The sequence below is a fragment of the Hetaerina americana genome, unplaced genomic scaffold, assembly GCF_022747635.1.
Source record: "Hetaerina americana unplaced genomic scaffold, ioHetAmer1.1.p SCAF_3, whole genome shotgun sequence".
Taxonomy (NCBI): Eukaryota; Metazoa; Arthropoda; class Insecta; order Odonata; family Calopterygidae; genus Hetaerina; species Hetaerina americana.
In genome coordinates this window covers 107,063,058-107,078,399 of record NW_027286874.1, presented here as the reverse complement: position 1 = coordinate 107,078,399, position 15,342 = coordinate 107,063,058, and the positions used below count along the sequence as shown (strand labels likewise).

The 15,342-nt window shown below is 42.5% G+C and overlaps 1 protein-coding gene across 1 annotated transcript in view; it reads left to right on the top strand.

Moving 5' to 3' along the window:
* Positions 1–1,724: 1,724 nt before the first annotated feature.
* Positions 1,725–15,342, top strand: part of Kul (Kuzbanian-like) — a 288,032-nt gene continuing 274,414 nt past the window's right edge. Inside the window, exon 1 of the mRNA XM_071587949.1 lies at positions 1,725–4,135. Coding sequence (XP_071444050.1) covers positions 3,985–4,135 — 151 coding nt within the window. The 5' untranslated portion in view covers positions 1,725–3,984. The remainder of the gene's footprint in view (positions 4,136–15,342) is intronic.

The following is a 15,342-nucleotide window of genomic DNA, read 5'->3' as shown; positions in this document are numbered from 1 at the left end:
TGCCTAAAAAACCAACCTTATATTCATTCGAATACGGCGGTGTTGAATGATTGCCTAGCTAGTAAATCGTAAGCTAAAACGATTGTGACGCATGAAGTAGTTGGCTAGTAAACACTTTCATAATTCACAGGTTAAACAAACTGCTATATGCACTTAGTAAGTAAATAAATGTTGAAATTTTAAATAAATGAATCAACAAATTAATCATAATAAAATTAACACGCATGCAATCGTAAGCAAGTAAACAAATGTCTGCACACCTTGTTATTGAATTGAATTGTCGAAAAAAGATTTGGTAAATAAAACCGTGAAAATAAAAATATCGGCAAAGGAATTCTGTAATTTCTCTGATAAAGTGAATGACAATCAAATGAATACGTGAATAACCTGACTTAATCGGAATTGGACGAACAGTCGACTTTTCGACTTTATTTTCTTCGGGAATTCTTTCTGGAGACTTTTTTTTACATTTCTGTTTCCTATTTTTTTTTTAAATTTATTCTCTCCCTCTTTCAAAATTCCTCCAATCAGTCGTCCGCATGTGTGTGTGTGTGTGATTGTGTGTGTTCGCGGACCCATCACGATTGCAGCTTCATTGTCGGAGTGGAGGGAGGAGGAGGAGGAGACAGGTGTGAGGAATAGGAAGAGAAGAAGTAAAGAGGAAGAGAGGGAGGGAGAGAGAAAAAGGAACACACCGTGGGAAGGGCATAAATATGAGCATCGTCGGTGCAACAGAGAGGGAGGGAGGGATGCGAAAAGTCGCCATGGGGGAAGAGGAGGGAGGGGGCGAGGGAGGGGTTGACGAGGGTGTGAGTAGGGTTAGGGGGGGAGGGCGGGCGTGCAACCAGAGAGAGAGAGAGGCTGACGGAAGGGCAAACAATCGATGCCTCCATACACACACACACACACACCCTCGAGAAGAGTGAGCGAGCGTGCGGAGGCATCCATATCCATCCCTCTAGCACACCCCCCCTCCTTCCCACCTACCTACTCCCCCCCCCCCCTGTCCTCCACCCTACTCCGCCCCCTGCCCTCCACACACAGCCTGACACCGCGTCCACCGCCCTCCCGCCAACCCCCCTCTCATTGTACGCGCGCTCTTGCCGCCGAACACAGCCCGCCCCCACCGCTTATATAGCTCTTTAATAATGTCGGTATCGGCTCAATAAAAACGGTGAATGGCGTGGGGGAGTGGGGTGAGTTTTTGTGAGCGCACGTTGGGGGAGGGAAGGGGTGAGTTTGTGTGTGTGTGGACGGGGTGGGAAGGACGCGGGTGGGGGGGGGGGAGGGAAGGGAAGGTTCGGCGGCGAAGTAAGTGAACGGAGCAAATGTTTCGGGAGAGTGAAAGAAGAGATAGCGAGGGAGGAGGAACTGCGGGCGGGAGGCAGGGAGGAGGGACGATGCGAGATTGGGGATTTTCGGAGAGAGAGAGGATTGGGGTGGGCCACGAGGAATAGGGAGCGAGGGGGGGTGGATGAAAAGGGGTTGGAAGGGGGGGTCGGAGGACACGAGGCGCGCGCGTCGATGGAGAGGTTTTGAGCGAAGAGGGAAGGGGAGAAGCCACGTATAATACCTTCGCGTTGCCGCGGAGGGAGGCGCCACTGTGCTGAGGAGGGGGTGGGGTGGGGAAAGGTGGCTCGCCCCTCCCCTCCACTCCCCCCCCCTCGCCACTAACGTGTTTTCCGCTTGCGCCCCGTCGACAGTCAGTTGGAGTCGGTCGACGCACGAGAGAGGACGGGGGCCCGTGCGCCAGGGGCCGTGTGCGACGTGCACGAGGGCGTAGTTGTAGTTGATGTTGTTTTAATGTTGCCCCGGAGATGAAAACAATTGAAATGGCCTGAGCGGGAGGATTGTTTCGTGCTTTGCCCCTCGTGTGAGGACAGGAGTGTTTTATTTAATAATCGAGAGAGAGAGTTCGTCTCCTAGGAGAGACGAATATTAGGTTTTTGTTTCGTAGCTGCGGTCAGTAGGTGTGGGGGAGTGTTTGTTTGCTGACGTTTTTTGTTCTTACGTTTCGACGCTGGCCTAAATGGTTATTTCCCTCGGCAGAGGCACGCTGGCCGCGTGAGGGCAGTCGCTACCCCCCCCCTCCCAGATCCTCGAAAGAGGTGTGTGTTCTTTCCAAGTGCTTCGTTTTTTCCTCAAAAAAAGTGCCAGAATGATTCGTCCTACGCTAACGTAATCACACACATATATATAATATATATTTACAAATACAAATCATCATCATCATCAACCGTCTCCTTTTTATTACACCGTTGTGCTTCCTCCATCTTCGCAGGACAGAAGAGAGAGAAAGAAAATAAGGTATTTTCTAAGAACGGCCCCAAGCGAGGGTTTTCAAGAGTTTTCTTAATTTGATTTTTCAAAAATTCAGAGGTCGTTCCATAAGTGCTCGTCGTCGCCTCCGTCCTACCCTCAACCGTAATCGCCGCTTGAGGACATTATTCAAATTGGTGTCGTGATTGTTTTTGTAAAAAGGACGCATTTATCCACTGTTTATCAACGGCAACTCGACCGGATCAATCTCCATCTCTCGACTCACTTCTCACCCGTTCCGAACGCTCACTTGTGTGTTTTTATATACATATATACGCCTTTTGCATCGAGTTTTTCCCTCTCTGTCCCGTCTCTCATCGCTCGTCCCCCCTCCTTTCGACGACACCCACCGTTCCGGAGGCTTTACTCGTTCGCGCGTGTGAGTGAGTGTATTCCAAGAGGGTGATCAAGTCTTTCCCGAGGACGCCTCCGCGTCTCTGGTGGCAAGCAAGCGGACGACCACGGCAACGCCAGCGCAACCCGACAACAAACACCCCGTCGTTCTGCCACTTTCCCCTCCACGACGTCGCTACCTCTCTCCCTACCTGTCATCCATCCGAACTCCCCCCCTCTCTCACTCGCCTCCTTCCCCTGTCCCCTCTCTCTCTTCCCCCTCATTCCCATCCCCATCAAACCACACACACACACACACCCCCTAGGAGCAGCGGACGTTTCGCCGAACCCTGAACGGTGGAGAAGAAAGATTTATCCACAAACACGCAGTTGCCTGTTCCTCGCAAATATATCCCTCAAACATTTTATTGAGGTTTTTCCCCCCTCCCCCGAATAACGTATTGCGTTTTTTTTTATTAGAACCCATTGCTGCACACACATTCTTTCTTTCTCTCTCTCTAACGAACTCCCTCCACTCTTCGCAGTTGCGGCGTTAGGAAATTAAGTGAAGAAGATAGAGGGAGGAGGGAAAAAATTATACGTCTTCCTCGACTCTTGCGGTTGTCTGACTTCGCGTTATTATTTTTAATATAAATATATACGTACATATATATATATACATACAATAATATATCTATACATATGAAATATACTGCCGCCCTTGCCCGAACGCCTGCCCATTTGAGTCTTATATCACGCGAGATCATCACTAGTTTAAACGCCGTCGGAAAGCCATCGTTGTCATCCACAGCAAGCACGCCACAGAGCAAGCAGCCTGCACCACCACCTCGCCTTTCCATTAAGTGTTCCGTGGGGGAGTTCTCAACAACGCCTTTCGGTCGCGGGATCACCGCAGTTACCTCAAGAAAGTCGCGCGGCGTGTGTGTCTTTTGTCCACTCTTGTGGTCCCTCGTATTATCTCCCCCGCCCAACCCCTAATCTGAGGATCGCTTGCTGTTTTAATGCTTAGGTATAGGAGATAATATAGATAAGGAGGAGTCCTGTCGTCGAAAGAAAAGACTTCGAACTTCCTGTGTGTACGGAGACTGATCCTGCGGAAAGTTGTGCTGTGTTTGTTGGTTCGTTTTTCGGAGATAAGGATATTAGAGAGGAGTGTTCTGTCTAAGGGAGCGTTGGTGTCGTCTAGTGCGTCGCTGGAAGCAGTGGTGTGGTGGAGTCGAGGGCCTTCCCCAGGAGGTCCCCAAGGGAGAGGAAGGGCCCTTGCTTTTCCCGCGAGTGGCAAGAAGAAGCGGGGTCGTCGTCGGCATTCGGATGACGAGCCAAGGGGCACCGCCGAGGGCCGAGGGGTCCGTCCCCTCCGCGTCGGCGGGCCCCAAGGTCCTCCCCGCCCCGATGCTCGCGGCCCTCCTCCTCGTCCTCATCCCGCTCGTGGCCTTCCCGACGCTCGTCGACTCAGCCTCCGGTGAGTAGTGACGCCAGTCGACCCCTTACCTGCCCACGCACCAACTCTCCCCACTCGCTCCCGTCTTCTCCCGTTCGACCTCCACCGCTCCACGGTTCCTTAGCTTCGCCATCGCCGCTGATCACCCACTCTTGGTGAAAAGGCACTCTCCATGAGAGTCAAAAGTCTTTTAAGTTCGTCGGTCGTGAGTCACCAGTCCGTGAAAAAATGTTTCGGTGTTCCGTGGAGAGATATATCGAAGTCGCAGCGGCAAATGTCATTCCAAACATTTTGTTTCGTTGGTGAACAAGCGATTTAAAATATTTAAATGAAATGGGATGCAAGCTAGGTAGAACAGGTCAAACCCACATTCAAATGGCGTTCTCTTTTCTCGGTCAATAATAGAGTTAACAGATAATAACGATGCAATTATTATTACGATTGTTCTTAAGGCAAACATTATTATTCTTATGATGATAATAATATTAATTATTTACTCCGAGTGAGGTGGTAATTTCGTTATAGTTTTACAAACACTTATTGCTTCATACTAATTTAAATAAAATTGCTCAGTCATTATTATATGGACACCACCTGTATTTTATGTTTTGGAGTTCATATTGTCGGTCGACGGGATTCGAAGTTAGGAGAACGTAAGTTGTCCCCGAGGTCCGTTTGCTTGGCGTCCACCGAGACCGTCGATTCTCTGAATACAATCTCAAAATTAATTTTATATATATATATATATATATATATATATATATATATATATTTATTTATTTAATGGGCTGACACAATATAACACAAATAGTATAGAATAGCAACATTTAAAAGGACACTCACACGGTAAATTGTTCGAGCTTTCGGCTCTCTCAGAGGCCTTCTTGAGCATATTTTCAGTCTCTCTTGAAGAAGGCCTCTGAGAGGGCCGAGGGCTCGAACAATTTACAGTGTGAGTGTCCTTTTAAATGTTGCTATTCTATTCTATTTGTGTTATATTGTGTCAGCCCATTATTGTGCCGCTCGTGTGAGTTTTTCCGTACAATCGTTATATATATATATATATATATATATATATATATATATATATATATATATATATATATATATATATATATATGGGTCGCGGTAGTCCAGTGGGTAGAGCGTTGGACTGCTGACCGTAGGGTCCTGGGTTCGATTCCCGGGTGAGGCACTCTGGGCACATTCAGCTCCACCAAAGCAATGTGATTTTTCGGGTACCAGGTCTTCCTGGGAAACCATAACCGGCACAGGGAAAGGAACTGGCCCCCCTACCCTGATGTGTGAATTTCACACGCCGTTGGGCTTAGTACTGGGTGAACTCTGCCATAACCTACTAAACCGACATTCGGGTTGATTACTGTGTTTATGGTTATATATATATATTTATATTTATATATATATATATAATTATATATATATATATATATATATATATATATATATATATACATATGGGATAGGGACAGGAAGAATCGGGGCAGTTGTTAGTTAGTTGTTGCTTAGTTTGCTAGTTGTTAGTTAGTTGCATAAACCCCCCGGAGATTTCAGTCTAATTTACGTTTCCTCGATAGCTAAAGTGGATAAGAGCCGGTGAAGCCACGGTGAAGGACATTTTTTATGCTTGCGATCTGCTCGATTCCACCTTTCCCACCATTTCAGTGCTCGTCCTTTAAATGTGTTTCAATCACTTTCGCGTATGTCTGTATCAATTTGAATGAATATAATATACAACGAGATAGCAGTAGTGAACAAATGCACAGAGAAAAACACACAAATTAAAATCACACATATTCCGAAATTTTCGTGGCCAAACCACCTTTCTCAAGAGAGAGAAGAACTGACTAGGTCTGAACTATGACTGCTTAGTACCTCTTCTCCCTTGAGAAAGGGTGGCTTTGCTAGCAAAAATTCGAAGTACGTGTGATTTTCATTTGTGTGTGTTTCGCTGTGTTTTTTTTTCGGTAGTGCTATCTTGGTGTAATTTATTATTCACATCCGTGAGGCTGACAGTCAAGTTATATATATATATATATATATATATATATATATATATATATATATATATATATATATAATGTATAACACTTAGCATTAGTGGACTAAGTGTTATACATTATTATTCACGTCCGTGAGACTTTCAAAAAGTGTTATATATATATATATATATATATTTAACCTCATTCGCATGGAAATATATGTAAGGAAAAGGGACAGGAACACATATACAGCATAAAACATCCCTTTTCCTTATATCTATTTCCATGTAATTGATAATGTTTGCCATATGGCGGATTTTGGTGTTTTAATATGTATATATTTTCACACGCATACATATATATTCAACCCGAAGGTCAGTTCGGTAGGTGATGGTAGAGTTCACCAACTACTAAGCCCGACGGCGTGTGAAATTCACACATCCTGGTAGGGGGGTAGTTCCTTCCCTGTATATATAAGAAATAACGTGTGAGTGATCCTTTTTTTGTGTTTCTACATTGTTTGTTTCTATATTGTTATTGTGTGTAATGTACTATATATATATTCAAAATTTCTCACGCTGTGTTTTATGGGATAGCTACAAATGCTCCGGCATTTAATGCAATCTTCAGTCCACTTACGTGCGAATTGGATTCACTAGCTGACTGACTTGCCGCTTTGAGAAACGGATCCGTGGTCTACAGTCGCCATCCCTTCGGGAATAACGGGGCGCGCACAGTGCGCGAACACTCCCGACAGCAACAGAGAAAGAGAAAAAAAAGAAGAACGAATGCGCTCTCGTTGCAGCGGAGCGCCAAGTCTGGTGAAGAGAAAGAGAGAGGGCAAGGGATGGTGGGCGAGGGGGGAAGGGTGAAAAAGCAAAGCATTAACAGAGCGCGCCAAGGTTATCCCCTCGTCAAGGGCCGGCGTTCCCGGCGAACTGTTGCCAACGGAATGTGTGCCGTCGCGGGGAAATTAAGCGAAAGTAGTTTCCAGGAAGAAATGAGATTTTCTTGCGCAAACTGCCCACGTGCTCGAGTTGTCAATGGCGTCTAGGGAGAGATTTACGCCCGATGAAATATTTACTGATCAAATGAGAGTTAGGTGTAATTAATGAAATGAGAAGGGAAGCGTTCAAAGGTCGTTCGGAAAGTTTTCTTGATAATCTTCCTCGAGTTTTCTTTTCCCATCTCCTTTTTTATGTTTTAAACGGACGAAAGGAACACTTGAAAACAACACACGCACACACGTACACACACACAAACGTTGCCGACCGTTTTAGTGAACCTAAAGGATGACAAACTGTTACGCTTGAGGTTTCTTTTTTATATTTTTTTAAGAGAAACATCCTTGCCACCAATTTCACATCTTGATACCGGGGTGAGGTGGAGGGGCATTATCGTGAACGTGACACAACTGATATTCTCAGACGTTTCCAACGTCTTCATTCCCTCTCGCCCGGATCAGATGGAAGGAGTCTGGAAAGCGCCATGCAATCGCTTCGAGGTCGAACCCAAATGCACCCAACCGTGTTTTCAAAATGCTAACTTGTTTGGAGTCGTTCGTCGCTCGTGGCAACGCGACGTTTGACCGTAGATGGCCCGTCGTTGGGGGGAAGTACGAGGCGGATTTTCATCGGTCGAAGCCGTTTAAACGATAAACGTAGGTGTGAGATAATGGATGAATAAATTGGGACAATGAAGGTCATCGTGGGAATGCCTGTACGCTCAAGAGGGCTCCGTCGAGCAGGTGTGTTGAATATCGGTGGAAGGTGTGGGATTTTGGCCAATATGGGACCTATTTTTATTTAGTAAAGTAATGATCTGTTTGGTTGATCCTACGGCTGCTTGCATTGAACTGCCATTGCTGATTTACGGGGAGGTGGTACTGCAATAGGTTGAGCGTAGGGCTGATATATAGGAGGGTCCGGGTTTGATTCCCGGATACGTCTCTGCTTCACACAAGCAGCTTGAGTTTACAGGTACCAGATCATCCTGGGGACACTACAAGCGGTACAATTAAAGGATACAGTATATCCTTAATACCCTGAATTGTGAATTTCTCATGACGGTAGGGGTTTATTCTAGATGAGCATCATAACTTCAGCAAACCAACCTCCGGGTTGATAACTTAGGTATTGGGTATTTGTTAATGCCAAAGATAAAGGTATGAGCTTTTTTTCTAAATATTAACAAGGTTTTTTTCATCTCTATTTTACTGATTATAATTCCCTTATTAATTTAATCATCATTAAAATGACGAATTTTCAAAAGTTTCTGAATTTCTAATAGTTTTTGCCAAAAGAAATGAACGGTCGTAAAATTTTCAAGTGATTTTCGCCTGTTTTCATGCGGTCGTAGGAACACGTACGTCATAAATGTTCCACTGAATCAAACGATTTATCTCCTCAGCTGGTACTGGTTGTTTCGGCTGCGGCATGACGCTTCGCAAAATTACTCCGTTGTTCAGAGTAATACCAGCTCGTGGTGAAGCGAGTAATAGGCTTGAAACTTAGCTATGCTACGGATAAGTGCTGATGGACTCGAAAGCCATTCACCATACCTTCAGGATGCGGTCATTAAAGTTGCATGCGTGGGAATTTACTTGTGCCTACTGGTAATCGGAAGTGTGTTAGAACGGTCGGCCTTATGGCTCGTTTGCGTATTAATCACACTGTTCATCGTGCATGGATTGAATTAATAACAACTCCCTCCTTCGAAGTGCTATCACAATGTTTCATTCTGCAAACTAAATTCCTCCATGGTTTGCTGTAATTATATATCCTGTGTTCAAAACGTGAAAAAAAATTAAATGCGTTAAAATTTGATATTTCTTCATTAAAGTTGCGGGGTATCAAATATACATATATATATATATATATATATATATATGTGTGTGTATATGTATATATATATATATAGGTATATATATGTATATATATATATAGGTATATATATGTATATATATATATATATATATATATATATATATATATATATACCACGATTGTCCGGAAAAACTCACACGAGTGGCACAATAAAGGGCGGACACAATATAACACAAATAGAATAGAATAGCAACATTTAAAAGGACACTCACACGGTATATTGTTCGAGCTTTCGGCCCTCTCCGAGGCCTTCTTCAAGAGAGTCTGAAAATATGCTGTTGCTGTGGAGAGGGGAAAGAGGTATGGGCGGGGAGGAGAGGTGTGGAGGGAATGCTTAGAGGGAAATTAAAGATGGCGGTTAAGGGTGAGAATTTTGAAAGAACGGAAAGCTAATATGTAGGCGGATTCACGAGTTCTCACCTCTATATTGGTGGCTGAATCAGGTAGGGATTCTAGGATGCTGAGAGCAAAACACTGGTCGAATGAAAGGCTGGGAATTTGCGTGCGAAGGGATAGGAAGAGAAGAGAAAGAGGCAGAATTGCAGGAGTACCGGTGATTGTTCATTCGAATGGATAAGGGGGTAATGCATTCGCCTATGTAAAAGGAAGTGCAATGTTTGCATGTTTTTTTTTTGAGAGGCAATTAGCGTGGGAACGAGGTGAGGGGGCAATGAGGGGATGTAGGGAGAGGGGAGTAGGCATAACAAGAAGACAGGTTTTTATTAAATATATATAATAAATATATAATATATATATATATATATAATATATATAATATATATATATATATATATATATATATATATATATAATATATATATATATATTATATATATATTATATATATATATATATATATATATATATATATATATATATATATATATATATATATATATATATATATATATATATATATATATACCCTTCGGCCCGTTTTAAGGTGGAGTTCGCCAGAATCTCTCGGTTTACAGAAAAGGATTTTTAATCGTCGATCGTTCATTGGATATCTTTGTTTCGTTTCCGACAGCTATCGCAGTTCGACTATAACCGAGGTGACATCCGTGACTTCATGTCTTCGCAATTCGTCGTGACAGCCCCCGCCAGTAATTATGCAACTGAATTCGTTCCAACTCTCATTCTTCCCATTTATCCCCTCCCCAAACCTTTCCACTTTTTGGGAAAGATCTGAATAATCCATCGCGACTCAGATCGTGCCTGAAATGAAACTTATTCTTGTGTAATCTTCCTAATTCCACTTGTTCCCCTCTTCCTCTCTGCCCCTTGGGTAGATTAACCCAGGAGATATCCCGGAAATATCACCGCAGCATCTCTTAAAAAAAGTGTTTTATCAGTTGGAAGTTTTAATAAGGTCATTTCCCCCTTATATTTTCCATAATTTTACCTTGAATAGACCCAAGTTTTACATGATGACCTGACTATGGATGGTGCTTAAAAACGTCCCGTAAAAATATTTATTTTAAAATAAAAAATTAAAACCCCGATTTGTTTTCAGGACTATTAATTAAAGTAATGTTTTTGTTTTTAATGAAGATATATGTATATATATATGTATATATATATATATATATATGTATGTACCTTGGAAGAAATATAAATTATTTAGTTCTCAATATTTTCGAATTTATCGTTTTGCATATGGCGATGAATATGGCAAACGGCGTTTGCATACGGCGAATTGATGAAATACGACTTTTTGCTTTAGTTACACCTATGTATCGTTTTTAATTCGCAGCGTTCAGGAGATTATTAATTGCTAAGGTACCAGGACCAATATTTTATTGTTAAAACAAATCAAAATACATGTCCTTACACTGATTCCGGCATAATTTTTTTAATTCAAGAAACCGCGGGAGATGCCGCGACACAAACTTTTTAACGGAGTCATCCGTAATGTGCGCATTATACAATGCAATGGAATATTTTTTACACTCTGAAATTTTTGCATTGTAATACTTTTTTATCGAAATATGACTGAATAGCTAATTTGTATGTGTAATCTACATTGCTTCGTTTCCAATACTTCATACTTTCGTGAAAACTCTGAGCTAAATGTCACAGCAACCTACCAGTATGGTTGCATTTTGTATGACGTATTTCATCTGCATACTAATCTACTGCGAAATTGTCATCGTTAACCAGTTACGTTATGTGAATACTGTATCTATCATTCCTGAAATGTAATTTACATTTTATTTTATGGAGTGCATAAAGCCAATGCAAATATAATTTATATCCCTGGTGCCTCATATAATTAATTTCCAGCTATCTTAATCCTTAAATCTACGATTAACTTTAATCATTAATTACATTATTCTTTCTCGCACCGCTGTTTTTTGCATCCCATTCTATAGCGACAAAAATAGGAAACAAAGGAGTATGTCGGATAAATAGAACTCAAGGATAAATTCTTATTTCATAGACGTGAGAACAGACGAAGAAACAAAAACCACCTCTCTTTTTTTTGCAGACTTTTTCCTCCTTTTTTGTCCTGTCATCCCCTGCCATTTGCTGTTTCGGCGTCGGTAGGTTCAGATGGGTCGTAAATCGCAATTTAAAAAGGGGAGCCTCCTGTAAGGAAGTAAGGCTTCATACTTAGGAGCATTCGTTTCTCAGTGGTTTGTTTCAAGAACTTCAGAATGGCTTTCCATCCTGACGGTTGGCGGATACCTCTTCACTATCGGCGGGTGGCTATCTCGCCGGAGCTAGTCCCCAAAATGGATAATGGCAAACTGTGACTCTGATGTGATGGGTTCTCTTGTCGTCACGCAATATATTATGGTTTGTTGATTGATTTTCACGGTTGTAAATAATCAACTAGGTGTTGATTAATAACGATTGTAATTTATCGTGTTGAAAAGGGACATCTGCTAGGCAATTGAGATAAATAGAAACAATTCGATCGATGTTTAAAGTGATGTTTGTAAGTTGATGAAGTAGAATTGGGGTGGATTTAATTGGGGGGAAATAATCCGAAAGGAAGCCGTAATTTTTAATCTCCCCATCGCTTAGTGACGTCGATAATTTTGCACGACATCGACTGGACACCCGGAATTGTTTGGGTGAAATGTGGAAATGTAGATGTAACAAACGCATTGAAAGGTCACTTACGATGTTGTGCATCCACGTTGACCTTATTTCTGACCCCGCCTTCCCATATTATGATAGAAAAAAATCAGGTCGACGCCACAAAATTAATTTTTTGGGGATAATGGAGATGGGAATTTTTTAAAGTCGAAGTTCTTGTTTGAATTGAGTGAAAAATTCAACTTCTCCCTAGGTTAACTTATGGGAATAGATTTGTGTAGAAAAGGAATCGCGAACAATTGGATTTTCCGCACAACATTTGTGAAACCCCCCGTATGTCATGTTTATCAACCCTTGCGGTGCGGTGGATGAGTTTTTTTTTTACTTTGCGCGTCGCATTTCGTCACGTCGATCGGATTTCTTTTGCGTTCAATCCGAACGCCACCGCCATCCCGCCTGCCCGTAGGCTACTAATTTTAGGCGCGTAGAAATATTGTCATTCGTCGCCGTTTTGAGTTCGATTTTTTTTTTTGCCATTCACGGATTAAGAAATCTTTCCATCCATGCGAGGAAAATCTTCTTGGGGGAAGGTGAAAGGGAAGGCGGGCGTAAGCTCTCTCGGGGGGGTTGGGTTGGGGGTGGGGGCGGGTGGTATGGAGAAGACGGGATTGGGGCGGACAGAAGAGGCTGGATATATATCCCGTCGGAATCCGATACTCCAAGCTCCAATTACCCAGACTCCGGGTAGCCCCGGAATCTCGAGCCGCCTACCGGATTCGGCACTCCGGGTTCCTCGCGGGTATCAACCCTTCTTCATCAATTATCCGATAATCAGGGGGATTGCGAAATCCCATTAGCCTTTTGGCAGGCATTTCGAAGTGGAAATATTTTCCCGTCAAAAACGGCTGATAATCCTTAGCGCGAGACTTTTGGAAAAGGGGTACACGGACTTCAAATCCACTTCCGAGAGGGGAACCATTAGGAGCTCAGCACCATAACGACGGAATTAAGGTCGCCCGAGGAGAATTGGATAAGAAAAACGGGCCCCACAGCGGGCGGTGCATTGAGGGGGGATCGCAAAATTGAACAAAACATCGCAAAAATTTTAAGATAATTTTGTGCTTTATCTACAATGATGATAATAAATAGTTGAACTGATGATATATGCACTGATGATGAATTTATTTAGACGAATAGTTTACCCCAATCTATATGTACCAATAGAAATAAAACGCGAAGAAAAAATGGGAAAATACCAAAATGCTTACACAAGGCACAATTAAAGCCACAACTACGAGATATCCAACTTAGACGAAATATTCGTGCGACGAAACTTAGGACTTGCGAATGAATTTCGTAAGCTTCTTTTTGCAAAACTGCATAGAAATGAAGAAGGCTACGTAATCGGATATCCCATTTCTGCAAACTCTTTTATAGGAGAAAAACTCTTGGTAGAGAAGGAGAACTCTCGGTAAAGGAGAAAAACTCTCGGTAGAGGGGAAAAACTTTTGGCAAAGGAAAAAAAACTCTTGGTAAAGGAGATGATATTTTTTTCAAAGGAAAGGCCAAAACAAAACATGCCGATAGAATTTCTCGACCCCAGGATACGAGACGTTAAAACGGTACTGGCAGAAGAAAGCAACGAGGAATTTTCGTCTCGATCACAAAGGCTAGATATCAGAACTAATGCAAAACAATAGGCTAATCATATCTATTGTACGCACTAATTTCTTTGTAATCCATCAAATTGATAAAACGCCCCTGCCCATTGTCGTGAAGGTCAGTCTCAGTGTTATGAAAAGCATACCGGATTGACTGTCGCATATTGTCAATGTTGTAAAAGACCTTGCATGTTTGTGTGTATAGAAAATGCCGCTGCTGAAATACGCCATCTTGTTTGTTTGGAAATCTATATTTATTGACATTGTTGCCATGGATATAACTTACAGCATTTACGACCGAGTTAAGTAATAGTTTGAACAATGGAAAAACAGCTCTAATTCTACAATTTAAATAAGGAAACCGATTTTTGGGTAGTTTTTTTTTTAACTTTTAATTCACATCCATCTACGATTTTTATGTGTGCGTATAGAAAAGGCCATTCCTGAAACACGCCATCTTGTTTATTTAAAATTATACACAATAGAATCGTGTTTTATGGAACCTAATATTTTAAAATCTCTTTAAACAGTAACTATCCGCTTAGACGCTCGTCAAAATTTAATTTGGAATCAAATGGTACGCCTAGGTACTTCATAGCACCCGCTGCATTGAGGAAATCAAACCATCAATCATACACCGATAGACAAATTAAAAAAAAATAATCTCAATATTAAATAATTCAATTAGAATACAAAAATCATCCTTTTTTACCCTGATAAATATTTTTTACTTCGCACAAAACAATTTAAAAACCTCCATAGTAACGAAACCATGGAAACAACGGCAATAAAATCGACAGGCATCCGCGGAGGATGATGATTGGTCGGCCTGGCTCGTCATCAGGGGAAATGCGGGACAAGGGCCGGTGGTGACCAAAGTGTCCCCGCGTGGCGGCTCGCCAAGTGTGACGTGGACGTTGATGCGACCGAACATATCCGGACGCCATACATTATTCCGGCGAGAGAATGGAATGAAAAGAGTTACGAAGAGTAAATGAAGTGTCGAGGGACTTCTGTAAAAATGGGAAAAATTAAAAAACAGGGGGGGGGGCGGGAATAGAGGCGGCGGCGATCGTAAGCAGAGTGGGATGCTGGATGATTTTAACGGGCTTTGAGCAGGGTGGTTCGATACTGGGACCCCTTGGCTCCCGAAATCACGAGTTTTCGATGATGTCTTATTCATGATGGTGACATCACCAATCGAGCACCCAGCCGCTCTCCGCAATTTTAATTTCTCCATCGCAATTCCCTTGCACTTGCGATCATTGCGAATCGCCCATTGTCCGTCTTTCCCCGTTCCCCTCGGAGTGGTGCCTTGACGGACCCGTTGTGCCTCGGCATACTCAGGGTACTCGGATTTTTTTTGTTTTTTCTTTTACCTTCTTTATTCCTCGTCATCGATGTTCCCGTTCCGTTTGGAATTTAAAAAAAAACGCCGTGTGAATTTCACCATAATCTCGCCGTCCTAAAAATGAGGACGTTTCCGACTGAATAGCTTATTATTTTCGCCGTGATATCAAGTTGAAGCAAAGGTGAATTGTTTGTGCCAAGGAAAAGTGTGGAAAAGTAAAACGTATGACTTCTATTGACCTCGTATTCATACGTAGTACTTTCGAAAAATACGCAAACCTGTG